The sequence below is a fragment of the Syzygium oleosum genome, unplaced genomic scaffold (genome assembly GCF_021117445.2).
Source record: "Syzygium oleosum isolate NSW1041296 unplaced genomic scaffold, Sole_v2.1 Sole_v2.07, whole genome shotgun sequence".
Taxonomy (NCBI): domain Eukaryota; kingdom Viridiplantae; phylum Streptophyta; class Magnoliopsida; order Myrtales; family Myrtaceae; genus Syzygium; species Syzygium oleosum.
This window is the reverse complement of record NW_026607491.1, coordinates 2,854,562-2,879,025: the sequence shown is the minus strand read 5'-3', so window position 1 is coordinate 2,879,025 and position 24,464 is coordinate 2,854,562. Positions and strand designations below refer to the sequence as shown.

At 43.6% G+C, this 24,464-nt stretch overlaps 4 protein-coding genes and 1 pseudogene across 4 annotated transcripts; all 5 read right to left on the bottom strand.

Moving 5' to 3' along the window:
* Nucleotides 1-350: 350 nt before the first annotated feature.
* Nucleotides 351-4,254, bottom strand: LOC115682188 (leucine aminopeptidase). Its single transcript, XM_030606338.2, has 4 exons — nt 3,211-4,254; nt 2,481-2,714; nt 2,070-2,396; nt 351-850 (listed from the first exon to the last, which is right to left on the bottom strand). The coding sequence occupies exons 1-4, from the start codon at nt 4,189-4,191 to the stop codon at nt 554-556; spliced, it is 1,839 nt and encodes a 612-aa protein (XP_030462198.2). The 5' UTR covers nt 4,192-4,254; the 3' UTR covers nt 351-553.
* A 1,892-nt stretch (nt 4,255-6,146) lies between these two features.
* Nucleotides 6,147-8,184, bottom strand: LOC115682245 (uncharacterized; annotated as a pseudogene).
* A 396-nt stretch (nt 8,185-8,580) lies between these two features.
* Nucleotides 8,581-10,310, bottom strand: LOC115682191 (clustered mitochondria protein homolog). The gene is made up of 3 exons (XM_056313091.1): nt 10,071-10,310; nt 9,545-9,663; nt 8,581-8,833 (listed from the first exon to the last, which is right to left on the bottom strand). The coding sequence occupies exons 1-3, from the start codon at nt 10,224-10,226 to the stop codon at nt 8,581-8,583; spliced, it is 528 nt and encodes a 175-aa protein (XP_056169066.1). The 5' UTR covers nt 10,227-10,310.
* A 1,284-nt stretch (nt 10,311-11,594) lies between these two features.
* LOC115666576 (leucine aminopeptidase-like) lies at nt 11,595-12,473 on the bottom strand. The gene has a single exon (XM_030588283.2). It carries the CDS (start codon nt 12,471-12,473, stop codon nt 11,595-11,597), a length of 879 nt encoding a protein of 292 aa, XP_030444143.2.
* Nucleotides 12,474-14,610: 2,137 nt separating this feature from the next.
* Nucleotides 14,611-16,657, bottom strand: LOC115666577 (uncharacterized). Its single transcript, XM_056313090.1, has 3 exons — nt 16,165-16,657; nt 15,244-15,790; nt 14,611-15,185 (listed from the first exon to the last, which is right to left on the bottom strand). Exons 1-3 carry the CDS (start codon nt 16,632-16,634, stop codon nt 15,033-15,035), a joined length of 1,170 nt encoding a protein of 389 aa, XP_056169065.1. The 5' UTR covers nt 16,635-16,657; the 3' UTR covers nt 14,611-15,032.
* Nucleotides 16,658-24,464: the final 7,807 nt, after the last annotated feature.

Below are 24,464 nucleotides of genomic sequence, written 5' to 3'. Positions count from 1 at the left end.
CGAGAAGAGAAGTCCGGCAAAATGTGGTCATTATCTGAATGAAAAAGAAATTCATTCTAGGTTAAGTTTTGTACTTAAGACAACAAAACAAGACCAATAATGTCCATGGTGGAACATTGATGAGATGCAGTTAAACTTTGTACTTCAAGATAAAGTTGCAGACCACCTCTTTCACAGTCGAACACAACAGCTTTGGATAATATGCGTCGCCAGTCTCTCTTAAGGTTGGCAATACCGAATGAGTAAATGCAGCTTGCCTGTTTTCCCTTTGTTATTTAGATACCCATGCTCTCAAAGCACCCAATTAGTCCATGCTAAAACCCGAAAAGCACACAATTAAGAAAGGTATCAATAATTACAGACATTTCGTTAATTCTTTGTCCCGATGATCCGGTGATCCGGATCATTCAAGATGTATCTTAGCATTCTCAACAAAAAAATCGGTAGCCTTGTTCCCCAGGCTGTAGAGATCTACAGCAAAAGACTACTTTATGTTAGAGTCATGAGCATTCCAGATCCAGGATCTGGCATTTACAGTTGATATATATCGGTTTTACATGTGCTTGGAGAAGATCGACTCGACCACACCCTGAGCTATCGGGTGGTAACAGTCGCGAGCCTCTGCGAAAACCCTTTTCGCGAAAATCTTCTCTTCTTGCCTTCCGTTCCCCTGTACAAGAGCAGTGTAGAGCGGACGGAGGTACTTCATTCTTCCCACTTCTTTTAAAGTTCTCTCCACCTCGCCATGATACTGACTGCACCCAGAGGAAATTGCCAATTGGAGAAATGCCACCTTCACTTCGTAATCCTTTGATTCTGATAGCCTATATCGAGCATCCAAGGCTAAAATCTGCACAATCATACCATAACATTCATCACTCCTGATAGTTTAAGCAAACTGAATACGAGATCATTTCACCTCAAGGCCTAAACCTTTTAGGTTAACTCACCGCGTATCATTTCACCTCTAGGCATTTCTTCGAAAAAAAACACAAGATTACACTCTCGACCAGCGGGAGAACAGAAATTTAGGAAACTAAGCTGAGAAATTCCACCAACCGAGGAAAGTGATAAAAATTCCTATTTTGATAGGTACAGTAAATAATAAGGGAGGGGAAGTAAGGAACCGAACCCAAGATTCCTTAGTTTCTTGGTAATGGTAAGGCACCACTAAGCCAAGCCCTTGTCTATATTCTCGTCCCAAAAAGAACAAAAAAGCTATCCAAACGTCTTTCTCAGCTCATTGTTGAAATTAGGACATGAAAGGTAATGAGAATCAAGTAATGTGAGAGAGTTTGAATTTATGCAGTAGACATCTCGGCAGTCAGCATCATTACTCACTTCACTTCTCAACCACATGCTGGTGGTACATCCAAGATTTCATCCTTGTGAGATTTTGTGGGACCATTGCCAACTATTCTTAAAGTTTAAGCTGTTAAATGAAAGCGTTGTTTAATATTTAATTACTCTAATACTCCTCCTCACGCTTAGTCTGGTTTTTTTTGTCTAGTAAAAAGCGTGGAAATATTTAGTTGGGGAGGAAAACGGGGCCTGAAAATATTCGAACTCAGGACCTCCAACTCTGATACCATGTGAGATTTTGCAGGACCACTGCCAATTGTTCTAATAGTTTAAGCTCCTAGATGAAAATGTGGCTTAATATTTAATTACTCTAACGATCCTCATATCAAAGAAGAATAAAAACTAATGTAAAAAAAATGAGGAAGTCTTGAGGAATTCTCTACAAAAAGCCATCCTTGAGCCCCAAACAAGCTTATGTAAGTCTTTGGCCAAGTCTAATAGCTGGCTTGGTGCAAGACATACAGATTTCATAACATAGTGCAAAAACAGTTCAGACTTCAGGGGGAAACAAAAGTCAAGCGCAAGTATCATAAGCTGTGTTTCCTATCCAGATACACCATCATGTCTCTACAAATAACTAAGACCTGTTAAATAAACTACATGCTCAATTCCTCCATCATCAGTCAACCAACCTCTACAACGTAGTAATGTAAATCAGATCTTTTTTTATGAAGAAAGAAGAGAACAAGTAATTAAGGCTACACTACCTGCGAAGCTTCCACAGATTTTGGAAGGTTCTCCAGGTAAAGCTCCCATTCCTGCCCTTGCCAGTCAGCAACTTCGTCCTCCGCCGGCATCCTCCCGGCTTTAAACTCATTAGCCAATGTCACAATCTTTGTGTATATATTTGAGATAGGTTCAAAGGCATCTGGAGGAATGCCAGTGCCCTCGGTCCATAGAACCAAGTCAACCTTATTCTCTATTCCGGGAATATTGGTTTTCAGGAATTCTAGGAACATCTCTGTATCGATTGATTTAAACTTGAAGGTAGCAATATACTTCTTCAGGAATTCATCGAACGCAGGTCTTCCAACCTAAGAATTGTTGGACAGAATGTCACGCCCAAAACAAACTATGCAGATGAACAACCTCATACTTTAATGCTATAGACATGATACCTCGCGTTCAATTCGCCATAGAAACTGGAAACCTTTCTCGTAAGGAACTTGAGAATACACATCATCCGGGTCCACTCCTTCCTGCTTTGTTTTGAGCTTAGTGAACTCCATATTGTCGCTAAATCTCTCCATTTCCTCGTTTAAGCCTCTCCAACCAATTCCAATATTCAACGCAGCCCTCTCTTCGCCTTGGACCACCTCCACGATTCTCCTCTCCGCATAAGTTGTAAATCCCTGTATAAAAATTTGGAAAGCAACAAATAAACCATGAGGCAAAAATCCAAAATCCCATCCATCTCCACAAAGTTCACGGAATGGGGCTATCAAAACCTCATGGCAAGGACATTAACTCTATAAGTTCAATGCACAAGGGGCTGTGTTTCATACTTCCAAATCGGTTCTAAGATTAAATACACTTCTTGTTATAGAGTATAAATATCAAAATCCGTCTTCTGATCCGAATATGTATCATGTGTTTCATGTATAGTAATCACAAGACCGCAAGATAAAAACAAAAACTTTAAAGCCATGCATCAGAAAATTTCCTTTCCTAAAGAGTGTAAGACACGCACAACTACAAAAGGAAATCCTTACCGACTGAAACAATGAGAAATCAATTCACAAAACAGCAGAACACGGCATTTACTTGTCAATCAACCCTAAACAATCTAAAACAAGTATATTCGTTGCATTAAGTGCCGGAAAAACAGTTTTGGTGAAGTTTATGTACCTCATTTAACCAAAAGTGCTCATTAGTCTTGTTAGTGATCAAGTTCCCCGTCCAGCTATGAGCAAGCTCATGGGCAACGACCTGCGCACCGCTGGCGTCCCCCTTGATCACCGTCGGAGTCAAGAACACCATTCTCGGGTTCTCCATTCCTCCATAAGGAAAGCTCGGAGGCAGTACCAGCAAATCAAACCTCTCCCACTCATAGTCTCCAAACAACCTCTCCCCTTGCCTTATCATGTCCTCCGTCCCCGCGAACTCCGCCGCCGCCGCGTCCAACACCGCGGGCGCTGCCTCCGAGTACACCCTAGTCCTGGGCCCGACGTCCCTGAACCCCAATTCCCCGACCGCGAACGCGAACAGGTACGGCGGGATCGGCTGCTCCATCACGAACTCCTCCACCACCCTCCCCTCCGCGCACCACAGCGCGTCCCCGCAGGGCAGCCCCGCCCCCTCCCCGGCCACGGGGGGCCGGCGGTCCGCGTGGCGGGCGGACATCACCGCGGAGAGCTGGCGCGGGACGTTGATCCGGGCGGAGTAGCGGATCCGCGCGGCGGGGGTGTCCTGGCAGGGGAAGACGGCGCGGGCGTGGATGGACTGGCACTGGGTGAACACGAAAGGGAAGGTCTTGTTGAACGTCTGGGGCGGGCTCAGCCACTGGAGGGCGGAGGAGGCCGGGGTGGTGGAGTACACGACGAGGACGGAGGAGTGGCCGGAGAGGGAGACGACCAGGTTCTGGCCTTTGATGGGGTCGGGATCGGAGAGGGAGAAGGGGAGCGGGTTGCGGGTCTGGGGGTCGAGGACGGAGAGGAGGGAGAGGGAGCGGGTGTCGAGGGAGAAGGGGCCGGAGTGCGGGGAGGAGAGGGAGAGGAGGGCGGAGGAGTGGATGGTGGAGGAAGGGAAGTCGAAGTAGAGGGAGAGGTGGACGTGGGTGGTCAGGGGGTGGCCGGAGTCGGTGAAGGAGTGGGGGTCCACGGGCGCCATTGGAGAGGAGGAGGAGGATGGTTGCAGAGGTTAGGGTTTCGGGGAGGGAAGGGAGGAGGAGAGGGACGGGGAGATTTTAGAGAGAGAGAGAGAGAGAGAGAGAGAGTGGGGTGGGGTTAGTGGAAGCAACAAAGCAAGGTATTAAAAAGCTGGAAATGGATTTCGTTGGTAAAGAAGAAAAGTAGAGAGAGACAGAGAGAATATATTCATTTCTCGTTGCTTCGGCTATTGTAAGAACAAGGGATGATGACAAAAATGGTGAGATTTTAGAGAGAGAGAGAGAGAGAGAGAGAGGGAGAGGGGTGGGGTTAGTGGAAGCAACAAAGCAAGGATTAAAAAGCTGGAAATGGATTTCATTGGTAAAGAAGAAAAGTAGAGAGAGAGAGAGAGTGAATATATTCATTTCTTGTTGCTTCGGCTATTGTAAAAATAAGGGATGATGACATAAATAGTTGTTAAATTTTGACCTAACGAATAATGTGATCCTGAACTTTAAATTTATTCGATATGGTCCTTGAAATTTAACCCAATATGTAATTCCATTTATGAATTCTTAATTTGTTTCATGCGATCCATGAATTTTTTGTACATGTTCAATTTAGTCATTGGATTATTTGAAAATGTTCAAATTTAGTTTAAGGAATACGTTATAATATTGAGTCAAAGTTCAGAGATCATTTGTGTCATTTATCCTAAAAATAATATAAAGGTGATTAGAGGAATCGGAATGGGCTAAAGGATGCCACCCAAAATCCAGGAATCATTTATATTCCCCGTATATCTTAAGCTAACTTAATAGTTAATTTGCTTTAATTTAACCACACCCTCGTTCATAAACTACTCTGGGAGCGGCACTAGAGAATATGCTTTGCCCAGTTTAGTACTTATCGTTGAATCATTAAAAGAATAGATGATATTAGGTTACAAAGTTTTTTTTTTTTTTTTAATCTTCAGCATGCATGACAGTTTGTGTAGAGATTATGACCAAAATGTACGTCATCGCTACGTGTTAAAAGGCTTACAGTCGTTCCTCGAAAATTTGTAGAAACGGGACTCCAGAATAAGAAGATTTATAAGTTGCTCCCGATCGATTCGAGCCTAATTTCCAAGAATCGTGGGATTAAGTGGGCCTTTAGATGCAAAGGGTTTGACCATTTATGCGAATTTGGGCTTCCATGAATCGAGTGGACGTGATTTGGCAAGCACTATTAAACATGGCACCACCCTAAATATGAAATCTAACCGTAATAAAGATGCAGCCCGCTTAATTTGTATATAAAGATGAGTTAAGTAGGTTTTTGTTGCAAGCCAATTAATTAGTTGGTTAAGAAAAACTAGAAAAAGAGTGCGTGTAAAGATAAATAGTGGAAAAATAATTTGTCGAATAAGATAACGCGTGAAGAATTTGATTTACTTTTTATATATGATTTTATCTTTTTTTAAACGTAAAGATGATTAATTTAAGGAATATTTCACGATTACTCTCGATTTTAAATTTAGAAAGATAGAGATTGTAAATTTACTTGCCAGTTATCTTGATTATCGTAAAGTGTAATTTTATCCGTCTATAGTTATGTACGATCATATTGTATTTTTACATATACTTAATTTATAAACCAAACCTGCTCCTAAAATCCCTCTTCTAAGTTGAAGATAGCAAATTCTCGGAAGCTGAAATCCACGCGTACGGTCCCGCATTTCTGGTGATAAATGGTCGAACTTTTCTCCTCGAGTTCGCAAGGAAATTCGTATCAAATGCTTCAACAAATTAGGAAACCGCATCAATGCAGATGAGCTGCTTCAGAAGTCGAACAAATCCAAAGAAGGAAGGCATAATGTTAGAGGCATTGCCAGATTGATACGAAGAAAAACTGCTCAAATGCTTCCGAAGAAGGTGCAATGATCAATGTAGAGTTAATCTCTGCAAGAAGATCGGGTGTATAGGGAACAAAAAATGCAAGAACATCAATATCGCAATACCAAACTTATCACACACTAAGTTGACTTCGCAAGAATTTATGAACAGCTAGCTGTTGTAGGTCTTCATACACTAGAATCAGTACCAGCACACTCTATAAAAGGCCAGCTCCCCCAACTAAAACAACTAAAAAACACAACCCCACATTTATGGATCCGCTGAACTCGACTCCATCAGGAATGCAACTTCAAGATTTTGCCACCAGCTGAACCGCTAATGGACTCACCTTTGTTCAGAACATCCGAATTTGGACCTTCTCTTCTGACGAATCCTTTATTCACTATCCTTCCATCATCTATTAATGCTAAGATATTACGCATTCGACCGGAGGCATTGAATCTTCAACATCTCTAGGTACAGCTAGTTGAAAGTGATCCCGCAACTTACCCAAGACTTCTAGAACAATAAAACGGACATGGGAAGGAAGCCTGTCAAAACAACACAAGAAATAAGGATATTGAAGGATGTACGACGAGGACTCTATTTTGGTTGTCGTGCGAGGATCTCGCCAAAGAAAGTAAGCGAGGCATATGCTGATGTGAGTTTGTACCTCTGTTCATCAGGTTCAATTCCCAATCTGTTGCTCGATTCGGCAACCTCTTTGAGCGCTGGCAGGCCTCCCTCAGCAGCGCCCGCACGTGAATTTAAGGCATCCCTGAAATTCCCTGTTAGGTTCACCGCGTCGAGGATGTCCACATCGTAGAAAATGGGGTAAAAAAGGTGTCCCTTGTTGTCTATGCACTCCTTCATCTTCGCGAGCTCAAGAAGACACCACTTGCTGGAATTGTAAGTTTCAGAGAAGATCGTAATGTAGATTGTAGATCGTGTGATCGCGCTCAGAAGCTGTGGGCGAAAATCCTCACCAATGGGAAGGCTCCTGTCGTCTTTGAAAACAGAAAGTCTGGCGGCCACGAGGTCACTGTAGAGGCGATTGGCGATGCCGGAGCGAGTATCGGGCCCTCTAAAGTTCAAGAATACGTCGACTCTCAAAAACTCTATAAAAATCTGGCCGTAAGCCGACCGGAACATATTGGACCACCGTCTTCACTATTTCTTCTTCGTTCCTATCAAACAGTAAACACCACAATCCGTGAAAAGGATGACAAATTAAGGTATAGGATCAGGATGAAATGATACGAAAGGGAGAGAAATAAGTGCCACAGCCACCCCAGAAAAGAATGGATGGACACATTGTTTGTTTGAACAAGAAGAATGAATTGACACTGTATTTGGCAAAGAAATCGAAAGAAAAAGAAGAGATTCAAATGATTATAAGAAAAAAGAAGAGAAATGAATGGAGGGAGTGAATTATAATGTTGTTTGAATGCCGGTTAAACAAAAGAGTGAAAATAAGTCACTATATTGGCAACCAAACAATGCGTCTCAAACATCACTAAGGAAAGAAAGTAGGAAAGATTTGGGAGGAGATGAGGTTCGTACTCGTCAGTGACAGCCCATCCAGAGAAGCAACCCACTTCTGCCAGTGCTTCCTGCACCCCCTCGATGTCAGAGTGGCGGGCTTCTGCAAAACTTTCTTCGAGGTGTCGCACGTGCCGGGGATTCACTCGGTTGAAAGTAGGCCAGACCATCTGTTGTGAGCTTCTCTTACCTTCCATCATCTGGACGAGCTCGCGGAGGAACCGTTCGCTGGATGCGCTGTCCTTCGAGAAGATCGGGATGCATATCCGGGACCGCTGAAGGGCCGGGTGTGGAAGTCGCGATGATGAGCCAACCACCTGGCTTTCATCCGGTCCGCATACGGAGAATCCGGCGGCGGCGAGGCCGGCGCGGAGACGACTTGGGAATGACTCGGGAGCGGCGTTGGAGCCTCCAGCGGAGCTCAAAAATACGTCGTTGTCGTAGTGCGTGGAGCCGCATCCAACAGGACCGGCATGAGAAACACATAAAACCAGAGCACCGTCCATTTGGTTTAATTCCGGTGGATTCCGCAGCTTCTCAGTTCAGCTGAAAGGCGACCTAGAGCGAGATGAGGCGAAGAGAGTTGAGAGGATCGTGCGTGATAGGGGTGAGCGGTTCCAGGTTCTGGGTAGGTTCCGCCTGGAACCTGGAACCTACCCTCGGATACAGGTTCCTCAAAATGAGGAACCTGGAACCTACCCTGTCACAGGTTCCAGGGTCGGTTCCAAGTTCCAACAGGTTCTTTTTTTTAATTTCGTTTTGAATTAAACAAAACGAAAATAAACGCAATAGTAGATCATCTAAATAATACATACACAATGCCCTGATGTGATATTCAGGGGATATAATGCCAAGTTTACAAATGCCTGGATAGAACTAAACTATAATTGCCCAATACCAATTGAAGGGGAAAGATAGGGTAACTACCTTGCTGTCGGAAAATCCTCCAACACCAGCATCAGCATTCCCAAGCCCGTTATCTCTGGCAACTCTTAAAGAATCGGTTGGTGAGTCACGGACGATCGAGCTTGAACTCGTTTCGATCTCCTTGCACTGGGCCTTCTCAACGAAAAAACTTTAAGTAAGAAATCATGAAGATGGCTGAACCACTTAACTACAGTAATAGCATGAGCTACCTGGCAAAAAGCTGTGACTAGTTCCTGTCTCAAAATACAAAATCGAGATCCAGGTCCAGTATAGTTTGCAACACGAGGAGTTACTCTCATCAAGTCAAGAAGATAGTGCCTAAATCAAAACAAAAGAGTAAAATGGAAAGAGGACCTTATGAGACATACCATAAATAAAGTGCAGATGAAATGAGAAGAAATTTTCAATTGTCTTGTCTCAGTTCTCCCAACTATAGTATTTTATGCAATGTAAAAACATGTTTGACAAATGGGAATTTTAATAACCACACTTTAGCAAGATGCTGCAGCCAAACATAAATTTGAAGTTCCAATATTGGCATAAAAATGACAAGATGCATGCCCTACATAAGTTTAGATCCAGTCTTTACATCACCATAGCCAAGCACTATGTAACTTTACACTTGTAGTGGAATCATCCCCAAACATAAAAAATGCGCACCTCAACTGTTCAACTCTTTCTCAGTTAGTGAAATCTTTTCTTTTTTCTATCATCACAGAATTAATTAATCTCCCCATTAGAATTTTATCTCTCCAGCAGACAGTGCACACTATACTGTTAAGCTGTTTGGCATACCCTGAGAATAATGTGAAAGGGGCCTTAAGAACTAGTGCAAGCCAAAAGGAAAAAAATAAGCAACAATTATTGAGGAGGAAAGCAGCAAGATAATGAAAATATCTAAAATGGCATGAACAATGAAAGCACATTGTTCGAACAAATTATGAGTAGAAGGTGATGTTAGACTTAAAATGATCACATATCAACCAGCAAACAAAAAAGAGGTAAGATAAGCTGTCCCAAGAGGATAACCTGTCATCACTACCCACAATACACTTGCATTCCACTGGTGCAGCTAATTTGAAAATGTTTCCAGAACCATCACATACAGCATGTTCCTTCAAATGAAGACGTTTTGCTGCCTCCAACACCTGAAGACAAGAATACCAGGTCATATAAGGGAGAATTAAAGAAAGCTAGATTAAGGAATGTCTTTGGTTCCCAATGAAAGACTAGATTCGGGTACTTCTCTAGAATCCCTGTGTTTTTAAGCCTCATCACTGTATCTATAGCTATTTTGACTCAGTACATGACTAAACAATACTAATAGGAGAAGGACATCCATGCTTCAGATAACAGGAAAAATCATCGAGATAGTTGACTAAACCAATTGAAGTAAGAAAACAGGCAAAAGGATTTCATACAAGCAAGAGACATAAAGTTTACACCAAACGAAGCATTTTTCATCTACAAATAGGCATGTGACATGGAATGTGCTTTTCCTTTTCATAGTTGAAAGCAACGTATTTGATTAAGAAAAACAAGCCACCAAGAGTACCTCAGCAGTATGATCTTTCAATACATGCCGACAGTTATAGCTCCCATCTTCAGAACCTTGCCACACCCGCACAGTCTGCAGATCAAACACGTAATCATCTAGAGAAAGTACGACAAAATTACAGTAGTAACTACTTAAACAAAATATTGCAATCATTATGGTTAGAATGAAGAGCACAACGTTTATGGAGCAAACGACATGCAAAATGGAAGAAATTCACCACAACTATTTATTTTCTTCTCTTTTCCCCTTCCTTTTCATAAGGGGACTAGAGTAAAGAAATGCGGAGTTCTATATGCAGAAGATTCACATGTTCAGCAGGTGAGTACATCGGATGAATAGTAAACGCCACTAAAAGTCATTGTTGCACTAGGGACCAAAGAAAAAGATACTTCAAGAAAAGAGTTACAATAAATCCAGCTGCCAGACATTTTTAACATCTCGTGACACCCTTCATGAGGGTAAAACATACATTCTGCCCTGTAGGTTGACAAATCCGATAGCAGGATGCAGTCCTTCCCCCCTATCCCCTCCCCAAACGCAACCCAAATAAAGAAAAAGAACAAGCGCGTTACCAGTTTTTTTTTCAAACTCGGAGGCTGACACGAACCTTGCCCGGAGAGGAACCGCGTCCGGCGAGAAGCGACGCTGATCTTGCAGAGACACGAGAGGAGGAAGAGCCGAGACAGCGAGCTCAAGAGGGTGCGCGTGCGGCGGCGCGTGAGCCCGAACGAAGACGAAGACAAAGGATGTCGCTTGAAGCCGTGAAGCGAAGCCCACCTCCGCCGCGGATGAGCCAGACCGCGGTTGATGAAGACAGAGGAAGAGCCGAGGCAGACGCCGAACAGAGCAAGGAGAGGCGAGAGGGTATCGTTGAGTCGTGGGTGTGGGGAGTGGGAGAGAGAGAGCAATGGAGGAGCGACCAACTGAGAGGAAATTTGTGAAGAAATTAAGAAAGTTAGGGTTTTTACTTTTCAGCAGGAGAGAGAGAGTGCCGGTGGTTCCTAAAAAATTGAAACTGAGAACCGGAACCTCTCACGCTAGAATCGGGAACTGAACCGCATCCACAGGTTCGGTTCTTCGATTACCGGTTCTACTGTGGAACCGTGCTCATCCCTAATGCGTGAGGAGGACCGAGAGGCTAGGGTTTCTTTACGAGAGCGTGCGTGAGGAGTTAGGACCAGCAAAATGGGTTTGCGACTCAAATTTAGTGAGCCCAGATCAGTATGGTAACTCGTTTTTTTCGCTTTAACCCATTTTTTCAAAGCCCAAAAACAGGTCGAAGATGGATCACTAAAGTGACCCATATTTCAAAGCCCACATATTTTGCAAATTAGGTCTCGCGGTGTCTCCTCTGCTTCGAAAGGTAACTCCAATGGTCGAAGCAATAAATATTCGAGCATTGTTTCCGATTTTCTGCTCTGTTTTCTCTCGCTTTCGGCATGCGATTTCTCTTGGAACTTCTCGTATCCTCGGTGTCAGCGGTCGGCCTGGGCTCACCGTGCAGGATCAACGTCGCCGAGCCTAGGCCTGGCCCCTTCGGCCATAGGCGACACTAGAGCTTGCTTTGCCCGTGGCTAGGCAGCGATGCCAGCGAGGTCGAAACTTGGTTGCGACTCTATCCCACTCATAATCAAACCTCTCCCCTTGCCTTATCATGTCCTCCGTCCCAGCGAACTCCGCCGCCGCCGCGTCCAACACCGCGGGCGCCGCCTCCGAGTACACCCTAGTCCTGGGCCCGACATCCCTGAACCCCAATTCCCCGACCGCCAACGCGAACAGGTACGGCGGGATCGGCTGCTCCATCACGAACTCCTCCACCACCCTCCCCTCCGCGCACCACAGCGCGTCCCCGCAGGGCAGCCCCGCCCCCTCCCCGGCCACGGGGGGCCGGCGGTCCGCGTGGCGGGCGGACATCACCGCGGAGAGCTGGCGCGGGACGTTGATCCGGGCGGAGTAGCGGATCCGCGCCGCGGGGGTGTCCTGGCAGGGGAAGACGGCGCGGGCGTGGATGGACTGGCACTGGGTGAACACGAAAGGGAAGGCCTTGTTGAACGTCTGGGGCGGGTTCAGCCACTGCAGGGCGGAGGAGGCCGGGGTGGTGGAGTACACGACGAGGACGGAGGAGTGGCCGGACAGGGAGACGACCAGGTTCTGGCCTTTGATGGGGTCGGGGTCGGAGAGGGAGAAGGGGAGCGGGCTGCGGGTCTGGGGGTCGAGGACGGAGAGGAGGGAGAGGGAGCGGGTGTCGAGGGAGAAGGGGCCGGAGTGCGGGGAGGAGAGGGAGAGGAGGGCGGAGGAGTGGATGGTGGAGGAAGGGAAGTCGAAGTAGAGGGAGAGGTGGACGTGGGTGGTGACGGGGTGGCCGGAGTCGGTGAAGGAGTGGGTGTCCACGGGCGCCATTGGAGAGGAGGAGGAGGATGGTTGCAGAGGTTAGGGTTTCGGGAAGGGAAGGGAAGGGAGAGAGACGGGGAGATTTTAGAGAGAGAGAGAGAGAGAGTGGGGGTGGGGTTAGTGGAAGCAACAAAGCAAGGATTAAAAAGCTGGAAATGGATTTCATTGGTAAAGAAGAAAAGTAGAGAGACAGAGAGAATATATTCATTTCTTGTTGCTTCGGCTTTCACAAGACAAAGGGAGAACCGCACAAATACTTTCCGAATTTTAGCCTAACGTGTAATGTGATCTCAAACTTTAAATTTGTTCAACATGATCCCTGAATTTTAGTTTAATGTGTAATGTTTCATCCATCAACTTTCAATTTGTTTAATATAGTCCCTAAACTTTCGGTACATGTTCAATTTTTTTTTTTTGGTGACCCAGGGAACCCCCGTACGGCCGACAGCCGGGAGGTAAACCCTGGGGGCGACACGTGCTAGCCACCACACACGTGCACCGGTTAAGTCACCCTGCGGCACCCGGGATTCGTACATGTTCAATTTGATCATTAGATTGTATGAAAATGTTCAATGTTGTCCCTAAATTTGAATTAATGGAATGATAACATCGAACATTTTCGTATGGTCTAGGGATCAAATTGAACATGCATCAAAAGTTTGATGACCATATTTAACAAATTAAAAGTTCAGGAACGATATTACATATTTGGCTAAATTAGTTCAGGGACCATATTGAACAAATTAAAAATTTAAGGACCACGTTACAAATTGGATCAAAATTCATGGATTATTTGTGTCATTTATCCTGAGAATAATAAATAGGTGATTAGAGGAATCCAAACGTGGAAAGTGTCGACGCTAATGGATGCCACCCAAAATCGAGGAATCATTATATTCCTCATATTTCTTAACTCTTAAGCTAATTAATAGTTAATTTACTTTAATTTACGGCACCCTCGTTATAAACTATTTTGGGGCGGCACTAGAGAATATGTTTTCCCGAGCATAGCACTTACTGTTGGATCATATAAAGAATAGATAATATTTGGTTATAAATTTTTTTTCTAATGTTCACAATATATGACAGTTTGTATAGAGATTATGGCGAAATTGTGCATCATTTCTACGCGTTAAAGGTTTAAAGTCGTTCCTCGCAAATTTGTAGAAGCGGGCTACATAATAAGAAAATATATAAGTTGCTCCCGATCAATTTGAGTCTAATTTCCAAGAATCGTGGGATTAAGTGGGCCTTTTTAGATGCAAATGGTTTGACCATTTATACGAATATGGCTTACATGAATCGAGTGCACTCGACAATACTTTCAAAATACACTTGCTATTAAATATTAATATGATTTGGCAATCACCATTAAACATGCACCACGCTAAATGTAAAATCTAACTATAATAGGATACAGCGCACTTAAAATGTATATAAAGATGAGTTAAGTAGGTTTTTATTGCGAGCCAATTAATTAGTTGGTTAAGAAAAACTAGAAAAAGAGTGCGTGGGAAGATATCAAGTGGAGGGATAAATAGTTAAATAAGATAACACGTGAAGATTTTGATTTAGTTCTTTAATATAAATTTAATTACTGTAAAAGTAAAAATGAGTAACTAATGAAATACTTAACAATTATTTTGAATTTAAGTATTTTTTGGTCATTTTTTTTTGAATATAAGTATGAAAAGAAAGAGATTCGTCGCTAATAATCTCGATTATCGTAAATTAGAATTTCATCCCACTTATAGTCGCGTGTGGTCAGAGTGCATTTTAAATATATGCATCGGTCTCTCATGATTGTTTTGTTCGATAAGAGTTTCGAGTTGAAGCAGTCATTGAATTTGCTTAATTTACGGTACAGATTGAATGCTGCTTGTTGTTTAAATTCATTAACCAAGTCAATGTGATTAGCAAATACATGTTGCATGGCCCTCGCCTCTATCACAATCGGAAACCAAACCTGCTTCTAACATCTCTTCTTCAGAATTTCAGAGTGGAAATTAGTGATGAGTCAAACTTTTTTCTCAAGTTCAGAACGAAATTGCTATCGATGCTTTAACAAATCGGGAATCAGATCAATAAGTCCGGACCCTCCGGTCTTCCTGAACTGTGAAAAGATGAGATAAACAATGATCACAATTTCCATGAAACCGCATCGATGCAGATAACTTGCTTCAAAATTCGAACTACTCCAAAGAAGGAAAGCATATTGATGAGGCATTGCCAGATTGGTTCGAAGATCTGGGGTCATGGAAAACGAAATAGAAGAATATCGATATCACGAGATCATACGTTCGAATCGATACGAATACGCTCTCAAAGAGACCGACTTTCTAACTTTTGGCTCGACAGAACAACTCGATGCGCACCCCCACATTGTCAGATCCTCTAAACTTGACTCCATCAGGCATGTCAACTTGAAGTCTTCGCCGCTAGCTGAACCGCGAAAGGACTCAGTGAATGAGAGGAGGACATCAGAATTTGAACCTTGTCTTTTTAAGAATTAACGAATGTTGTCATGAGCATTCATGCGGAGGCGTTGAATCTTCAACACCTCGTGATCTAACGTGACTTCACACGATCATCAATGCTAAGCAAATGCTCGGGTACATCTAGTTGAAACCGATGCCGCAACTTTCGCAACGTCTGTTGAACAACGTCTCTGGTCAACTTTCCATCATCAATCCTGTCAAACAACACAAGAAATACGGATATCTAAGGATGTACAACGACGACTCTATTTTGCTTGTCGTGCGAAGATTTCATGAAAGACGGTAAACGAGGCATGCGTGGACGTGAGTTTGTACCTTCCATCACGGTCATGGAATCCACCAAAGTAGCCAAGATGTCGGAGCGCTCGCTTGGCTTCCGCAATGTCTTTCTCACACTCATGAATCGCATGGAAATGGAAGGCGCGACCGGAACGCACATCGCTGAATTCCACACCGTAGAAAATGGGCATGACCAAGTGTCCATTGGTTTTTGTGCACTCCATCATTTTCGTGACCTCACGAAGGCACCACTTGCTGGAAGCGTAACCTTGCGAGAGCACCGTAATGTAAATTGTGGACCGTGAGATCGCGCTGAGAAGCTGTGAGCCAAACTCCTCACCAATGGGAAGGTCGGTGTCGTCTTTGAAAACAGAAACTCCGGCATTCACGAGGCCATTGTAGAGGTCATAGGCAATGCCGTGGCGAGTATCGGCGCCTCTAAAGTTCAAGAATACGTTGTACCTAGCAATCTGGGGAACTTTCTGTAAATCTGGGCGTAAGCATCTCTGTACAGTTTGGACAACCGTCTTCACTAGTTCTTCTTCGCGCCTATCAAACACCACGATCCGTGAAAAAGAATGGCCCAATCATGGTATAGGATTAGGATAAAATGACATGAAAGGAAGACCGGAGAAGGAATGGATGGAGACTTTGGTTTATTTGAAAAAAAAAAAGAATAAATCAACACTTTATTTGGCATAGGTAATTAGAAGGGAAACGAAAATTCATATGATTATAAGAAAAAATGAAGAGAGCAATATAGGATTCAATTATGATGAGTATAATTGGCCGGATTTGGAAGAATTTGAATCCTTCCCTGTCTTCATCCTTTTAAGGTTCTGCTCAGGACCAACCTCTACCAAGTATGATGTAAAAGAAAAGAAAAAAAGAAGAACATAATTAATGGAGATGAGGGTTGGTACCCGTCGGTGACCTTCCATCCATGTAACATGCTCACTTCGAAAAGTGCTGTCTGCACTCCCTCGATGTCAGAATGGCGGACCATCTCAAAACTTCTGGTCAAGTATCGCACGCGAGAGGGCTCCACTCGGTCGAAAATGGGCAACACCATCTGTCGCGCGCTTCTCTTGCCCTCCATCATCTGGACGAGCCCGCGGAGGCACCGGTCGCTGGACAGGTAATCCTGCGAGAGGATCGGGATGCAGATCTTGGACTGCCGGACGGCCGCGTCGGGTAGCAGCGACGCCTGGCTTTTGTCGGGTTCCCACAAGGAGACTCCGGCGGCGGCGAGGCCGGCATGGAGGCGACCGGGGAGGGAGTCACGAGCGGTGTCGGAGCCTCCTGGAAAGCTCAGAAACACATCGTAATGCGTCGAGCGGCATGCGACCGGACCTGCACGAAAAACACATAAGGCCAGAGCGCCGTCCTCCATCGATTTCTTCTTTTTGCTCTGATCGATTGTGCCCCCTCCCTCCCTCCTCTTTCTCTGTTTAAATAGAACTAGACCGGCCACTTTCGTCTCCGAGATCCGAAACCAAATTCCGTGGTGCCTTCTCGGCTGCTGGGGAAATGACGTGGCGATTTCTCGGCGCCGTTGCAATTATTGAGAGTGGAGAGCATTCATGGGTAGGCGTTGAAACTCCATCATCTAGATAAATCTAGTTGAAAGTGGTGCCGCAACTGTCTCAAAAGCCAAAACGCATCGAGCAACTCCTTTGATCAGCTCTCTCCATCTGACGGGAAAATTACCAAAAAAGTCCTAAACCTTTTGTAATTGTGCCAATTCAGTCCTAAACCCTTTTTTTGGCCAATTCAGTCCTAAACCTTTTACAATTGTGTTAATTCAGTCCATCCGGCCACTTTTGGCCGGCCGGCGTCCACGTGGCAATTTTTAATAATTTTTTTATTATTTTTCGAATTTTTTTTTCTCTTTTTTTTTTTCGCCTATCTTCTTTCCCGGTCGCTGGTCCGGCGAGAGGCTGAGGCCAGCGAGGTCCACCTCGCAGGCCATGGGCAAGCACTACAAAAAAACATATTTTTTCCGATGAAATTTCCAACGAAAAATTTGAAAAAATTCGTTGGAAAACGAATTTCCAACTAATTTTCCAACGAAAAAAATTCGTTGGTAATAAGTCGTCGCAAATTTTTCCAATGAAAAATTTCAATTTTCTTTGGAAATTTGCGACAAATTTTTTCGTTGGAAAACTCGTGGCTAAATTCGTTGGAAACGAATTTTTTTTCCGACGAATTTTTTTCGTTGGAAACTACAAATTTCTTTTTGGTCGAATTAAAAATCGTGGAAATTTTTTTCCATCGAAAAAAAAAAATTTGGTCGAAATTTTTTTTTATCGAAAAATAGCCCTCGCCGGCGGCGAGGGCCAGCCTCGTCGCCGGCGAGGGCGGAGCTTGCCCAGATCTGGGCGAGCTCGAGCTCGGCCCTCGCCATGGCCGGCGAGGGCAAGCCTTGTCGTCGGCGAGGCCGAGCTCGCCCGAGATCTGGGCAAGCTCGGCCCTCGCCGGCGACGAGCTCGAGCTCGCCCGGATCCGGGCGAGCTCGAGCTGCCGCCGGCGAGGGCGAGCTCGCCGGCCATGGCGAGCTCGGCCTCGCCATGGCCGAAGATGAAGAAGAAGCACGGCGGCGGCAGGGGCGTGAGCGAGCCGGGCCGCCGCCCGTCAAGTCCGTCGTCGTCTCCTAGCCTCGCCGGCGACGAGGCTTGGTGGCGTCGGGGGCGTCGGGGGCATCGGAGGCTTGTAGGCTAGGTGTCCATGGCGCCGGAGCCGGAGCCGGAGCCGGAGCCGGAGGAGGAGGGGGGGCGGCGGGGGAGGAGGCGGAGGGGGCGGCGGAGGGGGAGACGCAGGGAGAAGGTGAAGGCGAAGGAGAGAGAGAGAGAACGTGGAAATTGAAAGTTGCGGGAATAACGAGCGCGAAAATATTGAATAAGGAAGAAGTAGGGTTTTCGTTGCAAAATTCGTGGGAAATTTCTCACGAATTTTGCAACGAAAATTGTACACATTAAAATAATTGCCCGGAAAATTAAAATTCGTTGGAAAATTCGTTGGAAATTTCCAACGAATTTTCCAACGTATATAAAAAATGCCGAACATTATTGGGTTTTTTTTGTAATTCGTTGGAAATTTCCAACGAAAAAAAATTCGTTGGAAATTTCCAACGAATTTTCCAACGAAAATTGTAAACACTGAAATAATTGTCCGGAAAATTGAAATTGTTGGAAAATTCGTTGAAATTTCCAACGAATTTTCCAACGAATATAAAAATGCCGAATAGTAACGGGTTTTTGTAATTCGTTGGAAATTTCCAACGAAAAAAATTAGTTGGAAATTTCCAACGAAAAAAAATTCGTTGGAAATTTCCAACGAATTTTCCAATGAAAATTGTATACACTGAAATAATTGTCCGGAAAATTGAAATTCGTTGGAAAATTCGTTGGAAATTTCCAACGAATATCAAAAATGCCGAACAGTAATGGGTTTTTTTGTAATTCGTTGGAAAATTTGTTGGAAATTTCCAACGAATTTTCCAACGAAAATTGTACGCACTGAAATAATTGCCCGGAAAATTGAAATTCGTTGGAAAATTCGTTGGAAATTTCCAACAATTTTCCAACAAATATAAAAATGCCGAACAATAACGGGTTATTTTGAATTCGTCGCAAAATTCGTTGAAAATTTCCAACGAATTTTTTTGTTGGAAATTTCCAACGAATTTTGCGACGAAAATTGTTTCGTTGGAAATTTCCAACGAAATTTGCGTCGAAAAATTTTTCGTTGGAAATTTCCAACGAATTTTACTTTTCGTTGGAAAATTTGTCGCAAATTTGCAACGAAAATTTTTTCGTCGCAAATTTTCGTGGCAAAAATCCAGTTTTTTTTGTAGTGAAGGCTGGCCCTCGCCGACACTAGCGAGGCCTCGCCATATCTGGGCGAGACCTCGTCGTCGCCTGGCGAGGTCGACCTCGCCCGGCCATGGCGATGCCGACCTCGCCCGACGACGGCGAGGCCGCCCACAGATCAGGCGAGGCCTCGCCGGCGACAGCGAGGCGGCCGGCGGGACGGCGAGGTCTCGCCGAGATCTGGGGCGGCCTCACCGTCGCCGGGCGAGGCCTCGCCCGAGATCCGGCGAGGTCTCGCCAGATCTGGGCGGCCTCGCCGTCGCCGGTGAGGCCTCGCCCGGTCATGGGGAGGTCGGCCTCGCCGTCGCCGGGCGAGGCCTCGCCCAGATCTGGCGAGGTCGACCTCGCCCGGCGACGGCGAGGCTGGCCCTCGCCAGTGCCGGTGAGGGCCATCCTCGCTCATCCACCTCGCCGGCCTCAGCCTCTCGCCGGTCGCCAGACCGGCGACCGGGAAAGAAGATAGGCGAAAAAAAAAAAGAAAGAGAAAAAAAAAATTCGAAAAATAATAAAAAAATTATTAAAAATTGCCACGTGGACGCCGGCCGGTGCCACGTCAGCCGGCCGGCGGCCACGTCAGCGCCGGCCGGCCAAAAGTGGCCGGATGGACTGAATTGGCACAATTGCAAAAGGTTTAGGACTGAATTGGCAAAAAAAAAAAAGTTTAGGACTGAATTGGCACAATTACAAAAGGTTTAGGACTTTTTTGGTAATTTTCCCCCATCTGACCTGTCGAACACCACAAGAAATAAGGATGATTTGAGGATGGGCAACGACGATTCTGTCTTGTTTTGAAGAAAGTGAACCGAGCATATATTTGAAGCAAGTTTATAAATGCCGGTGACCGGCCATCAACCACAGGCGATGTTCTGGTGGGTTGGCCTCGCTTGGGCGATGGTCGCCGTCGTTGCCACAGGCGAGGATAGGCCTCGCAGGTCGGATTTGGCGAGGCCGACCCTTGCCTAGGCTAGGGCAACCTTGCCAGGCATCGCCTTTGCCCAAGCGACGCACAACGAGGCCTCCCTAGCCTGGGCAAGGGCTGGCCTCACTAGATTTTGCGAGGAAAAATCCCAAAAGAGCTACAAAAAAAAAACGAAAATTAGAAAACAAAATAGTATTGCTTGCAGCTATAAGTATAGACCACATCTGTCACAGAATGAAAAAACAATATGCGCCAAGATCTTCTCCTCCAAAAACTACAGCTTGTAGTGTCCACTTAAATTCGGCGTCCTCAATACCATCACCATATGGAGACGGCAATAACAACATGTTGAACCACCATAAATCAAACACCTCTAAAAAACTCACATATCTAGATTTGGATCGAAAGATAAAAGCTTACAAATTTAGATCTATAGCTAGATTTGGGGGAGGAGGGCTCTCGCCAAATCTCAGAGAAGTCATAGAATCATGTCCTCGGTATCCTGCTGGCTGAACTGGTGACAACATTCTCACACAATTTTCAGCTGCAAGCAGATTTATTCACCACGACGAGCGAAGAAAAGCAACAACAACGAGTGAAAGAAGACACCAAACGAGGCAGAAAAATACTCCCAGCTTAGATCGGGAGAGAGAAATCAGGAAATCAAGGCCTAGAAAAGAAAAGCGGAGCAAAGCAAGCTCTCAGCTTCAGAAATTGAAGCTGCAAGCTTGTGGGTGAAGTTTCTTCGAGGGAGGGTTTGTTTTGGAGAGGGAGAGGGTTGCCGAAAGCGAGATTCTCTCACCTCCCTTTCGCTCGATGGAAAAAAAATTGAGGATTTGGGCGTGCTATTGGAAACGAGGGAAATTCGAGCTTGTTGTTCTTAGCTCGGTATATGCGCGGACGATGCTGCTTTGGATCTGGTGTTATGTATTCGAACAGATTTACGTAGCCCCTCCAAAAAAATTGAACAGCTTTTCTTTTTAGTTTGATCAGTTCGTGCATTTTCGTTGGAGACTTACAGATTCAATTGCTTCGCCATGATTTCGTTTTATTGGATGCGACTCCTTTTCCTGCAAATCTTCCTTGCGCTTCCTCATGAAGAGAGGGACTGATGCTTGTGATTTAGCCCTGGAAATTAACCCTTTTAAGCGTTTAGTATATGACATTTTGGGTAGAGATGATGACGAAATGGACGTCATTAGTAGGCATTAAGGTCTAAAATCATCCCTTGAAAAACGGCAGAAGGGCTGTCCAAATCCTTTCATATCTACAGTAGCAATCAAAAAATTGACATTCAAGATATTAAACAAAATCATTTTAAATTGATTTGACTAAAGTGCGCATAAAAGATAAATATAATTTTCAAACTCTGCTCTCTCCTCCTTTTTCTCTCTTATGGGATAATCTTCATTAGTCGTCTCTCTAGTGCTAAAATTTTTGAGCGATAGAGAAATGGCAAATTGCATTTGGTTCAGAGAGAAATGCGAAATTCCGAAATGATTTTAGGAAGAATGATTTGACGGAGTATCTTATTTTGGATTTGGAAAAAGATAATTATAATCAAATGTGGTACTAAATTACTAATTGTCAAGAATGAAATTATTAGAAACTCTAGTCCACATATTAATGGATCATCACAGCACTCACACGAAAGAGGAGGGGGATTGAGAGGCGAAACATCAGATGACAACACAGATAGAAACTAGATAGGGGGTAATCTGTTAAGTTATTTTTTAATTTTTTTATGTGATTCGGATTTATCCCCCCTATTTCGGATTTATAATCTGGCATTTTGTCCGGATATATTTGAGTTTATCCGGTTCGGAGGACGTCACCGAACACCAGATAGGATAATTAAGTGTCCTATTCGAACTCAAATCCGGACTATCAAATGTAACCTAAATAATTAAGTACATTTGAGGAAAGAAAAAAAAACTATGATTAATTAGTTGGTTAAGAAAAACTAGAAAGAGAGTACACGCACTTCGTGTGAAGACAAATAGTGAAAAAATAGGCCATGTCTGGTAACCATACTATTTCTCTATTTTTCTGTTCTTTTCTTTCCCATAAGAGAAAAAGAACATAAATTCGTTTGGTAACGTCAGCTAATTTTTCTATTCTCTAGAATAGAAAAGTGGTTAGGGAATAGATTTGGAATAAAAAACAAGAAGTAAAAGATATCTACTTCTCTATTCTTGAAAATAATTTCCGGAACAAATCATTTTCTTTTTCTTTTCTTTTTTTCCTGCCCTTCTTCTTCCTCCTCTTGCCGGTTGCCGGAAAGAAGAAGTAAGGAAAAAAGAAAAGAAAAAATTCAAAAAATTGGAAGAACATAAATCGCTTTTTTGTGTTTTTTATTTATTTTGAAAATAGAAGTTTTGTGGGTTACCAAACGCGTTCTTCTGCTCCAAAAGTCGTACAAGGAATAGAAATAGAAAAAACTATTTCTGAAAAAATTATTTCCGGAAACAGAAATGTTACCAAACACTCTTATTGAACAAAATGACATGTTTCGATAGAAAAAAGAAAACAAAATGACATGTGAAGATTTTGAATTACCTTTTAATATAATTTAGTTGCTGTAAAAGGGCAAAATGACATTATAAGTGCCATAAGTTGTGTACGGAGATAACTTTGGTGCCATAACTTTTTTTCGGATCACTTTGGTGCCAAGTCGGAGGAAAAGAGATCACTTTAGTGACTCCGGCCAAAATTCCGGCAAAAAAAAGAGCAACGTCAGATTTCCGACGAGCCACATCAGATTTCCAGTGAGCCATGTCAGCATCGGAAATTAATAAAAAAAGAGCCACGTCAGATTTCCGACGGCCATGTCAGCATTGGCACTAAAGTGATCGTTTTTCAAAAAAGTTGGCACCAAAGTGATCCGAAAAAAAGTTATGGCGTCAAAGTGATCTCCGTACACAACTTATGGCACTTATAGTGTCATTTTGCCCATAAATTTGTGTAGATGGACGGTGAATAATTTTCTTGGGTCAAACTGATTTGGACAGGATGTAGGGAGCAGATTTTCCTAAATCTAGGAACAGCTGTTGACATGGTATGGTATCTTCCATTAAGTAAAGTTATTAATCCTTAATCACTTTTTTTTTCCCCTGAGAATTAGACACTTGTCCGGCAAGCAATTTGCCCCAGTCCAGTCAAGCATCTTGGAGGCAGGCGTGCTTTCTAGTCAAGCAATCTTCGCTTCTTCTTCTTCTACTTTCCAGAATTTGAGAACTTACTAAAAATATCTTACTAAATGATGTGGGGTGGGAGTCTTTCGGACCCCGATACAGCTAAAAATTGTGAACACGCTTCAACTCTTGCACTCGCATGTCTCTCTTTTGAGTCCCTCCGCCATTAAACAAGTAAATAAAATAAGTAAATTCATTAAACACTTCGGGTTAGACCATGGGAAGATCGAAATTTGGCCTGATCAGAAAAAGAATTATGAAACCCACCCCGAAGATCAGACTGGCCATGTCGGGCCTAGGAGTTTCGTTAATTTAAGTTTAAGGATAATATTGAACATCTTCATTTAGGGACTAGATTGAACATGTATTACAAATTTATGGGTCACACTGAACAAATTGAAAGTTCAGAGGCTGCGTTGCACATCGGGTTAAAGTTTAAGGATCACATTGAACAAATTAAAAGTTTAAGGATCACATTGTACATTGAGTCAAAGTCCAGAGACTATTTGTGTCATTATCTCAAAAGAAAAATCATGACGGTGATATTTTATGTTTAATTATGATGAAATGAACAAAGGTAAGATAAAATGAATCTTCGATAATATAGTGTTTGCAATTTTAAACACTATGCACTACATTATAAAATGAAATGGGCTAACTTGCGAGAACTTGTCTCGACCGTGGAAATAATCGAAAGTCATTTTCCCTTTCTTTTCGTGGCAAACTATTATTGACGACGTTTTGTAATGGAGCACGACAAAAAGGAAGTGGTTTCCAATAGAGTTAGTTCATCATGTTGCCGACTTTTCTTGAGGGACCAACCCAATGCCTACCATTTCAAAAGAAGAGTTGAAAGGGCAGGTGTGGATGAGCATTGACCTTTTGATTGATTTATCCACAGAAAAAGTTTCATCCAGAAGGGATGGAAGGCGACGTTGATGGAAATGTTTTTTTAGAATATATTCGCATTTGAAGTTTAGCATTGATTTGAAAAATTCTCAATTCTAGTGAAGGTGAAATAACGACGAATCAAAGAAAGAAATCGAGACTTCATTTTGGATTGCGACTTCTCAAGCGAGCATCGTAATCACAATATGACTAACACAAGAAACTCGCGTGATTCGACTCTCTCCTTACGTTCACGATTGAATTGAGAGAAAATTTAGTGTTCAAAAAATTGTAGTACCAATTTTCGCTCCGGATATACTCGATATTTCTCATAAATTTTAAAAGAAACA